Here is an 18543-nt window from a genome sequence, read left to right as displayed (position 1 = left end):
TCAGGGGCCACCATCTTCCTTACCCATCTCCCATCCTTGTCTGAAGGTGGGTTGAAGCGTCGTCCTTTAGTCATTCTCTTCAGGAAGCTGAATGTGGCTGAGGTTGGCTGCCTCACCTCTCTATACGCTCTACGTGTCTGGGAAGCTGCTTCATAAACTTCATAAGTTCTACACGTCTGGGAATTTGCTCCTCCTCGTTCCTGATCTTTACTTCTCAGCCTCTACCAGGAGGGGAAGGTGTGGGTGCCCATTGTTGCCATGGAACGGGAACTCATCCATCACAATGGGCGAAGGAGTCTTCTAAGCCCTCTGAGGATTCCTGCCACTGGTTTCTTGCAGCTGTGACCCCCCAGGGTAAGAGGCAAAGAGCCACCAGGTCCCAGCTGAGGAAGCCCTGTGGTCAGCTCAGACAGGTGAGGACAAGATGATTTGGGGGTAATGGCAAACATTTTGTACCCTCTCAATTTTTGAATGAATAATGTTTGAGTTGGATGTCCCCATGGCAACCGTATGCTCCAACCTGTTAGTTTTCAGAGAAGTAAGTTGAGTCCCAGGCTGGGGGTGGCCTTGTCTGCGTCAGCGGCACTGCTGCACCCAGCACCCATGCTGCCTGCTATCTCCTTCTGTGGCAGCCTCTGTGTCTCAGCTCAGACCCAACCTCAGGACTCACTCACAGCCACTCTTACCTGCCTGGCACAGCATTGAGACCACAAGGAAGTAACACTCATGAATAGTTATTATATGCCAAGTGCTGTGTTAAACTAAACATTCACCTGTTTTTATTTTTTCTTCATGACAACATTCAACATTTACAAATAGGAAACAAGGGTCATAGAGCAATGGATGGGACGCCACAAGTCCCAGCAAGGTCATGGGCCAGTTCTAGAGCTCATGATCCTTGCCAAGGGCCACGGGCCTCCCCAGGGCTGCGAAGGCTGCTCCTGAAATCTGGCATTTCTCTCAGGACCTGGACACACTTCCTGCCTCCCTTCTACTCAGTAAGGTGTTTTCCGCTTTTCTTTCTTTTTCCTGTTTTAATGTTGTGTCTTGCCTATTCTCTTGGCTATTTCATGTGAATACAAGAGTAAACATGTACAGGACAACCTGTCCAGCTGCTCTCTCACTCAGAAATTCTGTCCTCCATCCTTTCCTCCCCCAGTTACCTCCCTGGGTTTTCCAACGAGAGTTGCCGTAGTAGTGATACAGGACCTTATCTACGGCCAGCACTGAAGGACCAGAGGTGGCCCCTAGATGTGACGCCAGAGATGCATAGGTCCTCTTGCACTGTGACGCCAAAAGCCACATGGTAAGGAGAGGAGGAAAAGATGGTGGGCTGCCTCTTTTGGTGTTGCAAAGCTGCTGCACCAGGCGATCTGTCATGTGTGTAGTAAACCCTTCCAGGAATCCTACTACCTGTTGACAAGCCCGGTGCAACAGACACAGTATGTTTCGCCTTTACCAGGCATTGCCCACTGCTCTCCAAAGCCCAGGTGTAAAGAAATACTCCCAGCAGCAGCAGTGCAAGGGAGTCCTGTCATCTCAGAGCCTTGCCAAGACACACTATATTGATTACGATCAAATTTGACTGGGACAGGAAACCCGAACGAACAGGGGCTTAAACACGATAGACATTTATTCTCTCTGCATAAAAGAAGTCCAGAGGGAAGTAGTCCAGGCTCGCTATAGTGGCTCTGCTGTTCGGGATTCTCAGAGATGAGGCTCCCTCCCACCTACCACCGCTCACCAGCCCTAGGGGACAGCTGTCATCTTGTGGCCCCAGATGGCATCTGCATTCCAGGTAGCAGAATGCAGGAAGGGAAGTAGAGGGGAAAGGGCGTGTCCCCATGGATCATATTGGGCCAACCCCAATTGACTCAGCTGCTTCCTCCTAAGGAGGGTTCCTGGCAGCTGCCATACAACACTTCCTCTTGTGGGCGAGGACTTCAACCACATGGTCAGGCCTCACTGTAAAGGGGGCTGCATAGTAGGCTTTGTCCTGGTGGGATGATTGCCCAGCCTAACGTTTAATCACCATGGAAGAGACAGAGAAGCAAAATCAAAGTACAGCCCGAAGGCTCTGCCACTCCAGCGGGTGTTCTCTTGTCTTTAATTTGATCATTTAATTCCCCAAATTCTAACAAGAATAAGGCTAACTTCATTCCAACTAGCCTGGCCGGGGCAGGGGAGGGGTGCAGAAGAGGATGCATAGTGCTGTCTACTTTCCAGCGTTGTGCTCACATAGCACCTTACAAATACTCTGCAAACTCTAATGTGCTTTGCAAAACTAAGGAAGAACACAGGAAAGGCACTTCAATGTTTACTAAGTACTTTTATATTCATTGTTTTCTACAACTTTCACAACAACCCTAAGACATGTGCTGGTTATCTTTCGTGTGTACCCCTCTCCCATTCATTCTCCATCCATTCCCTGTTCTGCAGCCTGGAGTCTAAGCTGTAAAGGTTGTATCCCCTATTCCCCTGTGCTTTGGTTCTTTTGCTTTTTAATTTATTATTATTATTTTTTGAGACAGAGTTTCACTCTTGTTGCCCAGGCTGGAGTGCAGTGACACGGTCTCGGCTCACTGCAACCTCTGCCTCCAAGTGATTCTCCTGCCTCAGTCTCCCAAGTGGCTGGGATTACAGGTGCCAACCAACCACACCTGACTAATTTTTGTATTTTTAGTAGAGACAGGGTTTCACCATGTTGGCCAGGCTGGTCTCGAACTCCTGACCTCAGCTGATCCACCCCCACCTCGGTCTCCCAAAGTGCTGGGATTACAGGCGTGAGCCACCGCGTCCAGCCCATGCTTTGGCTCTGGTTGGATTCATCCCATAGGAAATAGCAGTGGGAATCAGAAGGGCAGGAGGAGATAGGCAGTGGTGTGCTCATAAGTGGTTCACAACCAGCTCTCCAGAGGAAAAGCAGCCTGATTTGTAGTGGCATCTGCCAATTTCCGTGCATAAATACTTCCACCGTGGTGGATTTCAAGCTACTGACATCACTGAACATGGAGTTGGGAAGAGATGTACATAACACATTCTGATACATCACAGGTTCAAAGTATTGGCCCCCCAGGCTCTATCCCTACCAGACCAGAATTTGGAAGGAACTGTGTTTGTCTACTTATGTCCATGGCTCCTGCCGGGCAGCCCCTTCCCCACAGCCACAGTTCTCCCTGTTCACAGTGCCCTCTCCCTAATACTTTGGCCCAGGGATAGACAGGCTTCCTGCTCTTGCTGGTCCCAGGAAGCCGCACCATTTCTTGTCAGTTCCTGTAACCCTGCCCACATCTGTGAGAGGAGACCCTTCATTAAGGTATCTTCTGTCTTGGAGTGTGTCACTGGTTTCACTGCAGGGATGCAGACTGAAACTGAAGCAGGTGTTAGTAACTGTCTTACCTACAGACGAGGAAACTGAGCCTCCATGAAGTGAGGTGACTCACCCACAGTCACACAGCTAATATATGGCAGAGTCCACAGCAGAACCCAGATGTACAGAGGCCAAGTTCAGTGCCAGCATAAAACAGGTTTTGTTTTAATGCACTTGCTTGATGCTGTTAAATTATTGAGCAGTGATTTTATAAGAGGATTCCTTTTAATTCCCTTTCCTTAACCTGCACAAAATAGGGCCTGCTGAAATGCCTAGCGTTTCAACAAGGTGAGCTCTTGTAGGCCAGGGGCCAAATGACGGACATCATGTGCCACCAACACCACACAGATGAAGGTGGTGGGCCAGGGCAAAGTTCTGGTTCTCCTGGACCCTAAGATGAAAGCTAAAGTCAGAAAGGAGGGAGGAAGACAATGACGACATTTAAAACCTAAAAACAGTGGCCATTTCCAAGTCAGTGCTTCACATGCATTCACTTTGTCTCCACCGATGGAGCAGAAAACCTCTTAGAACTGAAACTTCATTGTCAAATATATTTCGCCTCTCCTCTGTTATTCGCCTATGCTCTGTTAAACAAGGTATATGACCGCTGGTTAAGGTATGTTCCAATTTTCTCCTTTTGAATGATTGTTCAAAATTCTAACAAATTTGTCCAAGAAAATCAAAACTGAACAAAGACCCCTGGCCAGAAAAAAATGAAATGCTGCTACTTCTCTTCAGCTAGGATTTCTTAGCCACAGTTTGGAGCAGGGATGCTCATGGTGGCTGTTATTATTTTCAGAGGTTTAAATTACTGGGCTGTACTTTGTGACCCACCATTCTGAAAACAAGTCCTGTAGCACTAAGGGTACTCAGACCACCAGGGCCAAGAACGCCTGAGGGTCAAGTTCGGTGCTGCCACATGCTCGCACATAGTGGTCCAAACCGCCAGCTAGGGACTGTCTGCAAAGACAACACTGAGCCAATCATTTATTCAACAAATATCACTGCACATTTGCCATGTGTCACTGCTGTTTTTAGACAGCACTAAGGCAATCACCAAAAATCAGTTCTTTATAAATAGCAAATCATGAATTTAGCAATACATTCAATGACCAGTACCTCAAAACTATCAATTAACCAAAAATTATTTTCATTGGACTACCTACAACATTTACAGGAAATTGTTTTGTCCAGTATATTTTTCGACATGACAATTTTTGTGTACTTTGAATTTTAAGTCTTTTTTCTTAAAGGTAGTGCAGGGTAAATGCGCCTATGTCTTCCACGTATTTCCAGGGCAGCATGCCATTCCTCGTTTTAATGAATGATTTGCTGTCTTTTGCGGGAGAGGAAGCGGTAGAAGTAGGGGGACTTTGCAGGAATGTTCTCATGTGTGTGTCTGCACGTGCCTACCCACAAGTCCACCCACAAACACTCAGCTCCCACACATGCAGGCATGTTACAGTTTGTCTACCAAATGAAAGATTCATTTTCATGTTTACGTCCACAAATCCTGGACAATTAAACATGCATATGGGGAAGGCCAATCCATTTGTACATAAAATGTTGACCACCTGAGAAATACTTAGGTATCTTAACTGTAAAGCACATTTTGGGTTCACCTTGTAAGGCTGAATCTGGATTCTTTCTGCAAATAACAACCAAATTGAAGTGACTCAGCTGCAATTATTTATGATGATATATGATTCATACGGTGCTAGTAGAAATTGTCATGAATACACAGCACATTTGTATGCTGCCATCTTGAAAAGTATTCATGCATCTGTAACATAAAGCGCATTTTTTGTTACCCTATGTTGCAAACTATATGGAAAATTAACTGTATCTCTCTCGCTCCTATGCAAGGGAATAATTCCTGGATCAAGACAAGAAAGACAAAACCAGCTGAAAGATAAGAAGGATAAGTTGGCCCACTAGAACTTTTTTTTTTTTTTTGAGATGGAGTTTCACTCTTGTTGCCCAGGCTGGAGTGCAATGGTGCGATCTCGGCTCACTGCAACCTCCGCCTCCCAGGTACAAGCGATTCTCCTATCTCAGCCTCCCAAGTCGCTCAGATTACAGACATGCGCCATCATCCCCGGCTATTATTATTATTATTATTATTATTATTTGTATTTAGTAGAGATGGGGTTTCACTATGTTAGTCAGGCTGGTTTTGAACCCCTGACCTCAGGTGATCCACCCGCCTTGGCCTCCCAAAGTGCTGGGATTACAGGCATGTGCCACCAGGCCCAGTTAGAACGTTTATCAAATTGAAAGGTAGAAACTAACTGTAACATTTACAAAACTTCTTGACTCTGCTGATGCTCATGACACCCCATATTCAAATTTCACAAGACATTGTCATTGTAATGACTGAATTTTTGACAGCCTTGCCAAAACAGGAATTGCTATAAACTGTCCAGATCATTTCTAGAAAAGCTTTTGGTTAATTGATAACTTGGAGAATTGGTCACCCGGAGAAGCACTGTGACCTAGGAAATTGTACTGGATACAGTGACAGGCACAGTAAGTACAGTCACTGACCTCATGAAGCTGAGGTAAGGGAGATAGACATTATTACACAAATAATTGTTATGGCTGTGAGAGGTCCAGGGTGCTCCAGGAGCCTGTGACAGTGAATGAATGTGAAAGACGATGAAGAAATGAAGAATGACATCAGCAAACCAAGGAAGATGGAGAGTGTTCCAGGCAGATGGACTGACTGCTGCAGCCCTGACCGTTGGAAGGAGCTTGGCTCACTCAAGACGCCAAGAGGAGGCCAGGTGTGGTGGCTCACACCTGTAATCCCAGCACTTTGGGAGGCAAGGTGGGTGGATCACGAGGTCAGGAGATGAAGACCCTCCTGGCCAACATGTTGAAATACTGTTTCTACTAAAAATACCAAAATTAGCTGGGCCTGGTGGCAGGCACCTGTAATCCCAGTTACTTGTGGGGCTGAGGCAGGAGAATCACTTGAACCCGGGAGGTGGAGGTTGCACTGAGCCAAGATCACACCACTGCACTCCAGCCTGGTGACAGAGCTAGACTCCGTCTCAAAAAAAAAAAAAAAAAAAAGAACCCAGAGAGAGGCCGGAGGGGAGCTTTGATGCCATCAAGAAGGGCATGGGTGAGAGCCAGACTGGAGGAAGGACCAGAGAGGGAGATCATTCAGGCAGCCCGAGAAATGTGGACAGGCACCTTGCCCTCTGTGACCTGGACCAACTGACCATGCCAGTAGGAGGCAGAAATGCAGGGAGTGAGCAACAGCAACAAAATCAGTTGCGAGCTTTTGGCCTTTTGAGAAAAAGCACCTTAGAACTAAGACTCGTGCTAAAATACAGCAGGTGTGTTGAGTGTATCTGTTCTTTCTCTAAATTCTGACAAAGGTGGAAATATGTAGTTGGATTTCTGTTTCTCCGCTTGTTTTGAGTTTTATTCCTATTTCCACTTGTGTGTTTCAGTGTTTGTTGAGGTTTACATGAAGACTTTATGCTATTGTTTTCACCCCCTGGAAAGACAGCTGCTTTTGTCCCCTCCCGGTTTGAACGGGCTAGTCCTCCAAAAACACAGACTAAAAGACAGCAGTAATTACATGTGTGGTTCAAAATGAAGAGCACTAAAATGGAAAATGCCAGCCTCTAGAATTGTCAAGCAAAATGGCAAAATAAATATCTATTTTTCAGCAGAAGAGAAAATGAACAGTGTCTTAGAACATGACAGAAAGTTGATCTCTACCCCACACAGGGACAGAATTAGGGCAGGCAGGGTTCCTAAACGAAGACGAGATCTGCAGGCCTTTAAAAACCTCTCTTATCCTCTTATTTTGTACTATAAAACATAATGGAGATTTCATCAACTTGGCAGGAAATCGCAAGCTCATAAAAGAGCCTTGTTACAAAGATAATAAGAAGACAAAGTCATAAAAGGCAGACTTGGGCTGAGTGCTGGCTTTAGGCTTCACTTTCTCCAACTCTACAGGGATCTAGGGTTCATCAACTCAGTTAATCATGTGGATGGCCACCAATACAATATGTCCTTTCTTGATCTTGCTCTTTGTTCACATTCCGGGGCATTTTTGCCAATGGGGTGTGCCTTGGAAAGGCGAACGGGAAATGTACGCCACATTGAGCCTTACCATGTTGCCTTCCGCACACTCAGCTAAGTAAACAATACCCTAATGGAGAGCCGGTAGGGCTGCCATCAAAACCCGTGTAGACACTTCCCTTCACTCCAGGGATGACTGGCTGGTTCTTTGTGGCCATCAGCCTCCCCTCTGGCTTCAGTGCATCTTGTCACCAAAACATCAGCTGTCTTTTTTTTTTTCCTACCCCTCTCATGTTTGCTTTGGCTGTAAGGTAGGGGAACCCTCCTGCTAGGACCTCCCTGTTCTAGTTGTGGACCTGGGACTAGCAGCATCAATATCACCTGGGAATCTATTAGAAATGCAGGCTCTCAGGCCCCAGCCAGACCTACTGAATCACAATCTGTGCTTTAACAAGATGCTCCAGGTGATTCATGCACTCATTAAAGTTTGAGCAGCATCTCCTTATGGAACCGGGAGATGCACCTGGGCTGTGTCTACGTCAATACCACCTCGGTTCTTCCAAGGAAGAAGACGCATTGCTGGTGCCCCTTGGGCACATTTGACCTGGTGCCTGCAGATGAGCACTGGAGCCTTGTCTGAACCTGCTACCTCTAATTGGACAGCGGTTACTGTGCTCCTAAACTTTTAAAGATTCAGAAGCCAAAGTCAGGGGCCAAAAGAGTGAGTGTGCATTGTGTTTACCTAGGTTTTCCCTCAGGAGCTCAAAACCTTTTTAGACTGTACCATACCCACCTTCCTGTGTACCTGATATGCAAGGAGGGACGTGGATAATGTTTTCCCCTGGAGGATCCTGAGACATGCTGTTTCTTTGCAGAGTTACATAAACATGTTGCAGTGTGGCTGTCTTAATGTTTAATTTAGATTGCTGCCCCATTGATTCAACCGTGGCTCAGGCATATGAGAGTAAACCAGATTCATGGTTTTGCCATGCCACGGTCCAGTCGTTTTGACTGTACGAGAACGACCACGTAAGGGCTATGCGCCTAATTAAGCACTTAGTCAATAACCCACTCCCTCTGGACCGAGTCATTTGCTTCATCCACTGCGGAAACGAGATCAAGCTGGGCAGTGAATGTGGGTAATTCATGCAGGAAGAACGCATTTAAGGTGAGAGTGGATTGATTGGAATTAGTTATTTCAGACAGCAGAGAGAGAGAGACCGAGAGAGTGTGTGTGCGCATGTACGTGTGCATTCCCTCCCCAGGTGATTCCAATATTCCTTTACAAACAGCAAGGCAAGGTCAAGTCCAGCCTCCAGGAGTGCAAGTACCTGTGGGGACTATTTTGTGCCAGCATCCCAATGTGGAGGTGTTGATGCCACCGTGCCGGGCCCAGAGATTTGGGGACAGAGTCTGTCATTGATGTGCACACAGCTCACTACTGTATGATTTTTTTAAAGTAATTTGATGTGTCTAATTGTTCTGCGGTGAGATAGGAACGTTCCATTTTATCTGAAGTCACAAGACAGCTTATTGACCACACTGTCTTACTGGTACAGCACATAATAGCATTGTTAGGGGAAATGTCAGCGAAGTCACTGAAGGGTGGAAAAACATGAAATCAAATTTCTCACATGACAATAGCCCAAATATTCACTGGGCTATGGCTTCCACCGAATGTGGCTGAGGCTTCTTTTCAGGCTGATTTGTTTCGCCACGGTACAGTGTCCATCTAGCCAACGCAACCGGCAGTCACACATTTTAGCAAGTCCTCCACGCTTCCTCCTCCCAGGAAGAGGTCTGCACACTCTTCCCTATGCTTTACCAGTCTCTTTGCAGAGAATTCATTTTCATAACATCCCGAGCGTCCTAAGACTTCATGTGTATTCTTTCATCAGCCATCTGCTAGGGGAGATGCATCCATAAGACATCTTCCTTCGCTGGCAATAATTAAAAGAGATTCTCTCCCTTCGAATGTTGTGTTACATTTATATTCAAAGTTATTTTGCTCTCTCTTTGCCCTTGCCCTCAAGGAATTGTGGGAATTCAAGTTAATAGGCTTTTAATGGTTCTGTGATAACTGTGATTATAAACTGTGAATCAGATCGGGGGAGCATCCAAGTTCAGCTGCATCTCACACAAAAAGACACCACCATTGCTTTTGATCCTTAGTGGAGATTTGGTTTTCACTGTTCAGACACCACCATCCTTAGGGGAAAAAAAAGAAGAAGAAGAAGAAAGGTACCTCATTTGCTTTGCAATTGCTTTGATAACAATTTTAAAGCTTTTAACTACACATTCTCCTTTTGATATGTTAGTGGTATTTAGAAACACATCCTGTTGCTAAAAATTAAATTTCAAAGTCTACGATTGTATTTCCTGCTTCCTTTTAGAGGGGAAGATGCTGGGTTTATTTAAAACACATGCAACATGTTGGACACACACACACACACACACACACACACAGTGCCTCCAACCTTTCACCACCAAATATTTAGAAATAAATTTGTACTGTGTTCTCTGAACATATAATTACTGCTTTGAGGCTAATGAAAATATACTTTTCTTTGAAACATGTTGTCTTTACTAAATGAGCCTGTCCTTGTGAGTCCATACATGAATTGATTGTGAGCCTCCTTGAAAAAAGAGGCATTCTGATCATTGTTGCCAGATGTCTCAAGAAAGCCTGCCAGGCTGGGGCTAGAAACGCAGCCTTAAAATAGTAGGCACGTAATTGCACCATCAGCCAATTAGGGCCCTGAGAGCAAATTAGCACTCACTCCCATTGGCCAGAATAGCTATGACTTTTGCATGGCTGGCCCAGGGACATTCCAGCAAGCATCTCCTACTTTGGCCAATTGTTGCTGGCATCTGAAAAGGGCACAATAAATGATTGGCCCTCAGTTTTAAAAAGCTGCTTTGCTGAAACACCTCAGCTCACTTCCCAGGAAAATCGTTATGGCCATTTCTAGAGACCAAGCCATTGTCTAGACAAATTAACCTGTGCGGTTGGAATACGTAGTTCTGAATGGCAGAGCCCTTGCTAACACTGGCCTTTGGAGAGAAGGTCTTGCTCTCGCGCAGGGAAGTCCTTACCTACAGGCCCTTCTTCAGGGATTGTCCAGTAGAAAACCCACGAGATCGAAAGCCGAGGAATTGAGTGACAGACGCACTGCCTTCTTGAATAGGCACTGTCTCAAATTGGAGATTGCATTCACCCCAGCTTAAAGAGACATTTGAATGAGAAGCCGTGGGAAGGAACAGACCCTGAAAGACCAGTTCGTCTGTAAAGAACAAAGCGCTGCTGTAGCAGGAAGTCTCACCTACAGAGGTTGGCTCTCACTTTAGGTACTGTTCACAGGAGCCGCCAGGCCTGGCATCAGGACCAAGAATTAAGTAATTACCTTTGGCAGCAAAAAGTAATTGGGTAGCAATGGCTCCAAAAAAGCCTTACAAATATCCATATCTTATGATCCAGCAATTCTACTCCTGAGAGTTTACCCCAAGAAAATACCCAAGTATTTGCACAAAGATTTATCCCTGAGTATGCTCATTGCAGCATTTGTTAAGGAAAAAAATGGGAACAATCAATAGTAGTCCTCCCGTTATCTGAGGGAGAGATGCTCCAAGACCCCAGTGGATGCCTAAAACTGCGGATGGTACAGACGATCCCAACATAGAATGATTCCACTTGTGAGTTTTCAACTTTACAGTGGTGCAAAAGTGAGACCCAGACAGTAGACTCCTGGACTGACGATGGTGTTCAACCTAAGATATGTTAAATTTACAATAAGTTTATCTAGATGTTGCCCCATTGTAAGTTGAGGAACATCCGTTTATATTATTTTCTATACATACATACTATACATTCTATAGATACATATGATAAAGTTTAACTTATAAATTAGACACAGTAAGAGACTGAAAACAACTAATAATAAAATGGAGCAACTATAACAATATACTATAGTAAAAATTACATGAATGTGTTTTCTCTCTCCCTCTGCCAAAATACTGTATTATTTTTGGACCACAATTGACCTTGAGTAACTAAAACTGCAGAATTAAAAAGAAAAGTAAATACATAAATAGAATAATCCTTTTTTGTAAATATATATCCACATATTATGGGAAAACTGCACATTACACAAATATTTAGAATTATTTGTTTCTTTTTTCTTCATTGAGCATTTCCAAATTTCCATAAGGAACATATTTGTATTCTGGTCAGAAACAAACTTTAACGATTTTTTTTAAAAGAAGGTATGGCAAACCAAGTAATGTATGATCAATGTCTTGCCACAATTCAAGACTCAGACAATTAGAAGGATGTATGAATTAAGCTACAAAACACAGAGAACTGGTGATGGTCTGCAAAGAATAGAGACGACCAGACTGGCTTACGGTCAAATCATAAATTTGCATGTGTTCCAGAAAAGTGTTCTACTGGTAATCCTCCAAATTGTATCAGGTGCTTAAAATACCACAGTGCATAATAGGTGATCCCTATTCAAGGGCTCAAACCCTGACCAAGGGATGCATCCACATTTCCACAGAAGCACTGTCATTCCACCCTGTGGCAGGCAGAGAAGTTCTCCTGTCAGCTCCTATGGAATCTACTTTAATAAGCCTTGCAGTACGGAATGTGAAATCATAGAGAGCTTAAAGACTGCTGAGACATGATGCTTGGCCTCACCCCAGACTCTTAAGACGGAAGCCTTACAGTCAAACAATGAGTAATAATAAAGCTCCAAGTTCCAGTAAAATTCCCGATAAGATCTTTAAGCAGGAAGACCATGACCAGCTAAAGTGTCTTCATGGGTTCCTCTAAACATAGTCATGCAGTTTTCAAAGCTTCCACCCTCAGGAATCAGACTCAAAAGAAATAAATTGTGTGTGTGTGTGTGTGTGTGTGTGTGTGTGCGTGCGTGTGTGTCATATAAATCTTCTCCATTACTGAAAGCTTTTGTCATGATTTCTTTAGTATCCAGTGCTAATTTTTACAGCAAATAGACAGCCTGACAGATTCCTCCCTAAGGGGTTAAGGCAGGTCCCAATGACACTGGCCAAGTGATCCAGACCAGGGTTGGGTCACAGGGGCCAGATCTGAATTTATAGGGCACTCATGGGGGACTTGGAGGCAGGAGGAACTGGTAGCATGGAGGTCATTTGGGGCTTGCCTTGCCAGCATCCAGCATCCCTCTTTTTCCAGCAATAACTCCCTCTCCATCTCCCCTCGTTGTCATTCCATATGGCTTAGGTGGAGTTGATTCTGCCCTTGCTCCAATGCCAGCCAATCAGAGCAGCCCATTCCCCTGGCAGGAATGTTTGCTTCTGCAGTGGGTACATGACCCAAATCAGAGCAAATTAAACTCCGTTCTAGACTCTTATTTGGGCAGAGAATCTCAATCTTTCCTGACAGATTTGAATCTAAAAGCACATGGGCTGGCATTTCTGCTGCCACCTTCCCACGCCCATGCCTCAAGAATGAGGCCAACTCTTGGAGGAGGCTGTGGGAGGAGCTGAGGGGTCTTGGGTCCTGGCAACTCAAGCTGAACCTGCACCTGAACCCGGCAGTACCCCTGAACCTTTCTGCACATGAACCAATAAAGTTTCCTTCTTGCTGTTAAGAGGGAATGAAGATTGAAGGAGAAGCTAGGAAATAAAGAAGACTTGGCCTCCCAGGCTGAGTGTGAGAGGATGCTATGGAGATTTGCCATACTGGACAAGTTTCTTTCCAGTGGGAAAGAGAGAGATGGGGCCACTGGAGGGTGGAGGGAAAGGAAAAACCAGGCTCTGCTCTCCCAGGATCAGAGGCTCCTACCAGTGTCCAGGCTAAAGCCTCCAAAGCCAGGACCACATGCCTCTCCCCAACCCATGTTTCTGACCCATCCCCTGCTGTCCACCAATGCTGAGCACGTCTCAGTCCTCCACCACGCTTAGCCTCTGCAAGACAGGGTCTCCTGGTATTGGCTGTCCCCAGGAGAGCAGGTAGGAAGCTGAGCCCCACTGTGGGTGGGGAGAGGAGAGGGGGAATTCCAACTCCCTGGTCCCTGTGGACCCTCCAACCCCAGCCCACCCACTTTGGGTTTGATCTCACCCACAAGGTACCATCTGCTCCTCCTGGGAAAGGATTTCTTTTGGACAATCCTGGGGCCTTCACGACAGCCCCACCGCTCATCCTATAATTTCGGCTTTCCCTCCACCCAGCACAGACAGACCAGATGCACATCTCGAGGACCAAGCGACCCCTTCTTGTCCTGAGTGTAGTTTCCTTTTTGTCGACCAGACCAGCTCCTCTGTTACCCACAGGGCCCAGTTTCTCCCTTTAGTGTGTGACAGGCATGGTAAGGAAGTTATGAAAACTTTGAAAAAGCAAAAAGCAAAGACCCCACCAATTCAATTTCATAGAATAAAATTGATAAGTTCCATATTCAGTATATTCCCTTAATCATCCCCAAATCAGTATCATTCATATACAATTGTTTATTTTTCTGTTAAAAATCAGCATTCTCATCTTGCAACTTTGTCGACCATGTTTTCTGGATTTCAGCGTATTTGGACCCTTTGGTCTGAAAAAATTGCTAACTTCTGTTTTAACCCAATCTCCAGTGCAGTAAAACCATTTTTAAAAAGTACATTCAGAATAATTTGTTATTATTGAATAGTAAGTCATACTTGAAAACAAAACTCACCTGAATGCTAATGCCTCACTGTTTCTTTAGACAGCAGGAAAATCTCCCAACACTTAGAAAGTAAACAGCAGGCCAGGTGCAGTGACTTATGCCTGTAATCTCAGCACTTTGGGACGCTGAGGTGGGCACATCACATGAGGCCAGAAGCTCAAGACCAGCCTGGCCAACATGGCGAAACTCTGTTTCTACTAAAAATACAAAAATTAGCCAGGCATAATGGTGCACGTCTGTAATCCCAGCTATTTGGGAGGCTGAGGCACAAGAATCATTTGAACCTGGAAAATGGAAGGTGCAGCGAGCCAAGATCACGCCACTGCACTCCAGCCTGGGCAACAGAATGAGACTCGGAAAAGAAAGGAGGAAGGGAGGAAGAGAGGGAGGAAGGGAGGAAGGGGAAGGAAGGAATAGGAGGGAAGAAAGGGAAGGAAAGAAGGAAAGAAAAAGGAGGAGGGAAGGAAGGGAGGGAAGGAGGGAGGGAGGGAAGGAAGGGAAAAACAGAGAGAAAGAGAAAGAGAAGAAAGAGAAAGAAAGGAAGGAAGGAAGGAAGGAGAAAGAAAGAAAGAAAGAAAGAAAGAAAGAAAGAAAGAAAGAAGAAAGAAAAGAAAGAAGGAAAGAAAGAAAGAGAGAAGGAAAGAAAGAAAGGCAAGTAAGCAGCCAAAGCGCTGGGAACCCATGGAGGAATGGCCCTGGAGGCAGACTTACCCTCAGGTAAGAGCACAAGCTTTGGCAGTAGCCAGCCTGGTTTTGCACCCTAGCACTGCCGCTTATTAGACGTGCCATACTGGGCAAGTTACTTAACCTTTTCATGCATCAGCTTCTCATCTATAAACAATAATGCCTATGTGGGAATGCAGTGGTGGTTGAAGAAAGAAGGAGAAAAGGGCCTAGGACATCAGAAATAGGTAGGACTAGAGCTAGGGGTGCGGTACAGCTTGGAGGCTCTGGAAGTGAGTCCTGGAGTCAGGGCTGTGAGATATGAGAGGAGGCTCTGGCAGAGGCACATGTTCTCTGTGCAAATCCAAGGAGCCCACCAGGAAGACCCTGAATTCCCATCACTGGCGTATCCACCAACTCTTGCAGGTCCTGACCTTGGAGGCTGCCTCTTGCTCTCATTTCCTTTTCTGCTCAGACACCTACAGCTGTGTTGGTAGCTGTCCTTCTAACGGCTTGGGGGTAGGGGAGCACAGCCGGGGGGCATGTAGTTGCGATGAGGGTGAGGAGGGGTGCTATGGAGAAGGGGTCTCAAGTACTAAATTGAAGCCGGGAAGGCTCAAAGGCAAATATGGACTCTCTACAGCTCTGATGGAAAGCCTTGCTCCAATCTGAATTCTGGTCTTCCAAGAAAAATCACAAGCAATGACAGGCTCTTTAATATGGGTTCCAGCCACAGGCCAGAGATCAAACGTCGCTGAACCAGTGTAACGAAAAGAATGGCAGGCAGACGTCTTCTTTTTCCACACACAGACTGTAATCAGCTCTCCACAAGGTCATCCCGGAACACCAAGGACAGTCCGGATACCTCCTGGCTCTCCTCAGTAATGGACAGAAGCAGTGGTGCAGATAATCTGCCCAAATGGTGGGTAATCCAAAAGCCATTTCTATTTGGCCTTGGGAGAAGCTTCTGTGCTCGTTCTGCGTATGGGTGTGTGTGAGCCTCCCTGCCAGGTCCATGTGCACAGTGAGGCTGCTCTCAGGGAAGGTGTCCTGCTGGCAGCAGGGGCCGTGGGTACTGGCAGGGAGTCGGCAATGGAAAGGGCAGCTCAGGAGGAAAAGGGTGCAGATGGGCTCCATTTGGCCTCCTTCCTTGGTCCATTCTCATCTTCCTGGGCCCTGCAGACGCATGGCCTGGGCTCCTTTGGCCTCTGGCTTTCAAGCTGGTTTGAGCTATAGGAGATGGAGCAGAGAAAGGAGAGGAAGGCCAGCATCTTTCTTCCCTGCTTCCTTCCGGCTCTGGCATCTGGTGCAGTCTCGCTCATCATCTCCGCTTCCCTCTGCTTCTTCCCAGGCTCCAGTTCTTCCTGGGTTCCAGGAACACCATCTCCTTCCTCGTCTCTTCCATCCCAGGGAAGGTAAGAGAACTTTCATTCAATAGAGAAAACACTGTTTTTTTAACCAAAGCTATGTGGGAGTGAGGACTGGGAGTGTATGTAGAAAGGTAGGGAGTTGATTACGGTTAAGTCCTTGTCTATCTAATTTACCATGCCTAGAAGTAAAAAGATAATGTAAGAACAGATACATCAAAAAATAGCTGCCCAGAACTGAAAACAAGTACTTGAATAGATATTTGTGCACCTGTGTTCATAGCAGTATTGTTCACAGTAGCCACAGGCAGAAGAAAACTAAATGTCCATCGACAGATGAATAGAAATAAAATGTTACATATAAAAACAATAGAATATTATTCAACCTTAGAAAGGAATGAAATTCTGTACAATGTGGATGAACCTTGAGGACACTATGCTAAGTGAAATAAACCAGTCTCAAAAGGACAAATATCGTATGATTCCACTTACATGAGATATCTAAAACAGGCAAATTTATAGCGACAAAAAGTACAGCAGTGGTTACCAGGCACTGGGGAGAAAGGGGAATGGGGAGTTAATGGGGACAGAGTTTCTGTTTACGAAGATGAAAGCATTCTGGAAATGGATAGTGGTGATGATTGCATGACACTGTAGATGTACTTAATGTTAGTGAATTGAACACTTGAAATAGTTAAAGTAGTTTAAAAAATAGTTGTGTAAGAATAGTATTTAATGTGATGGTGGTGACTCTCAGGAGTAGCCGTGGAGAGGAGTTGTGAGTGCTTACCACCAGGAAATGACACCGGGGGCTGGAGGAAGACTGCAAGAGAATGCTGCCTTTCACTGCAATCCTTTCAGTGCTATTTTACTTTAGAGGTACAGTTAACATTGACGCAGTGCTTCCGACGTGCCAGGCATGCTTTGCACACTTACATATATGCTCACATGATCCTCCTATCAATGCCACGATGCAGTAGCAGTACCTGTGAGGATCTGCATTTTGCAGAAAAGGAAACAGAGAGATGTGATAAGGACACCATCTCAGGCAGGCTGCCCAGAGGCCCTGCTCTTAATCATCCTACTTTGCTGCCTCTTGTGCACATATATGACTGGGATGAATGAAAAAAGTTAAAAATATGCTGTAGTGAATATCCTTGTATACATATTTTATGTGCTTGTGTGAGGATATCAGACTCCTAGAAGTGAAATAACCTCAATTTTTACAACAGAAAAAACATGGCATTCAATTCACCATGTGGATATAAAAACTATTAGAACACTGATACTGACATTATACTCATTTTATTATGGAATTAAAGCACAGAAGCAAATGACTTCTGTTTGTATTCATGATTTTTAACAGGTCTCCTGGTTCTTCTAGCCCCTCTAATTTCCTCTCATCTCTCCTATAACAACAATGATCAGAATGATACCTGAGGAATAAACCGTAAGAAAAATGAGCATTGAGAGGGTAAATCAAGCTTCCTTTAGAAAGAGAGGAAAATAATTTTGCAGTTGCGAAACATGTTGAAATATTATTTTTACAGTGAAAACAGTTACATCACAAGTTTAAATTACATTTCCATCTGAAATGGAGTCGATTTGCACCACCTACTGGAATATACAGCTTCATATAGTCAGAGGTTTAAAATTACAAAACTACTTTTGAGAATTCAGAGTTACATTTCTAGTTATCTTTAAGAAACCAGCTCCTTTGACATGTTGGAAATGCCAAACACTAATTTACTTCAGGGACTATTTTCTAAAACAAACTCTCTTTAGAAGACAAATTCAATCATCTAGCTAAATTAACAAATTGTACAACGGCTTATAAAAATAAAATGATTAAGCCAAATACATCAACCAAACAGATACAAATGTAAATTAGAAGCAAAACTGAAACCAGTATACATTATCAGTTGCTAAATCACTATTGAAAAACAGAATTCAAGCAGACAACTGGAAAACGACAGGAAACGTAAGCAAACAGGATAATAAACAGAACATAACTCAACATTAATTTAAAAAGAACTCACCCAATGAAAATGTGATAGTGTTTATATCCAAAGTAATAATCATTGTCATGGCTTAATTACAGCCTGAACATCAATACACAAAGTATTCATATTTAGGCTCTTTGGCATTTTAAAGGAAACCCCAACAAAAATTTTCATTTTTTTATGACAAACTACTTCAAGCAATGAATTTCTCAATATATAGTAGCAACATTTATTATTATATAATTGGCAAGAATGCATAGAAAAAAATACATCCACAGTATCTGCTGTTCTAGATGAAATTGCTTTAGAATAGAAGCCTAAATATATTACATTTTAATTTCTTGAAACCTATTATAGCATTTCACTTATTTTATGGGTATTTTGTCTGAAAATTGATTTTATTTTTA

The 18543-nt window shown here is 44.5% G+C and overlaps 2 protein-coding genes and 1 long non-coding RNA gene across 5 annotated transcripts in view; 1 reads left to right on the top strand and 2 right to left on the bottom strand.

The window, feature by feature from the left end:
- The window catches only part of TEX36 (testis expressed 36), a 90249-nt gene extending 89998 nt beyond the window's left edge, over window positions 1-251 (bottom strand). For all 3 annotated transcript variants that reach the window (XM_033179587.1, XM_033179599.1, XM_033179596.1), the window contains exon 1: window positions 24-251. In XM_033179587.1, coding sequence (XP_033035478.1) covers window positions 24-74 — 51 coding nt within the window. In that variant the 5' untranslated portion in view covers window positions 75-251. The remainder of the gene's footprint in view (window positions 1-23) is intronic.
- LOC117069814 lies at window positions 92-17474 on the top strand. Its single transcript, XM_033188274.1, has 4 exons — window positions 92-239; window positions 340-413; window positions 16118-16181; window positions 16891-17474. Exons 1-4 carry the CDS (start codon window positions 92-94, stop codon window positions 17256-17258), a joined length of 654 nt encoding a protein of 217 aa, XP_033044165.1. The 3' UTR covers window positions 17259-17474.
- LOC117065110 lies at window positions 9463-10673 on the bottom strand. Its single transcript, XR_004429820.1, has 2 exons — window positions 10514-10673; window positions 9463-9625 (listed from the first exon to the last, which is right to left on the bottom strand). It is a non-coding gene; the product is annotated as an uncharacterized LOC117065110 (long non-coding RNA).
- Window positions 17475-18543: the final 1069 nt, after the last annotated feature.

This window comes from Trachypithecus francoisi, unplaced genomic scaffold, assembly GCF_009764315.1.
Source record: "Trachypithecus francoisi isolate TF-2019V2 unplaced genomic scaffold, Tfra_2.0 Contig01579, whole genome shotgun sequence".
NCBI lineage: Eukaryota > Metazoa > Chordata > Mammalia > Primates > Cercopithecidae > Trachypithecus > Trachypithecus francoisi.
Note: the sequence above shows the minus strand (reverse complement) of the source record. Positions and strands in the feature narration are given on the sequence as shown.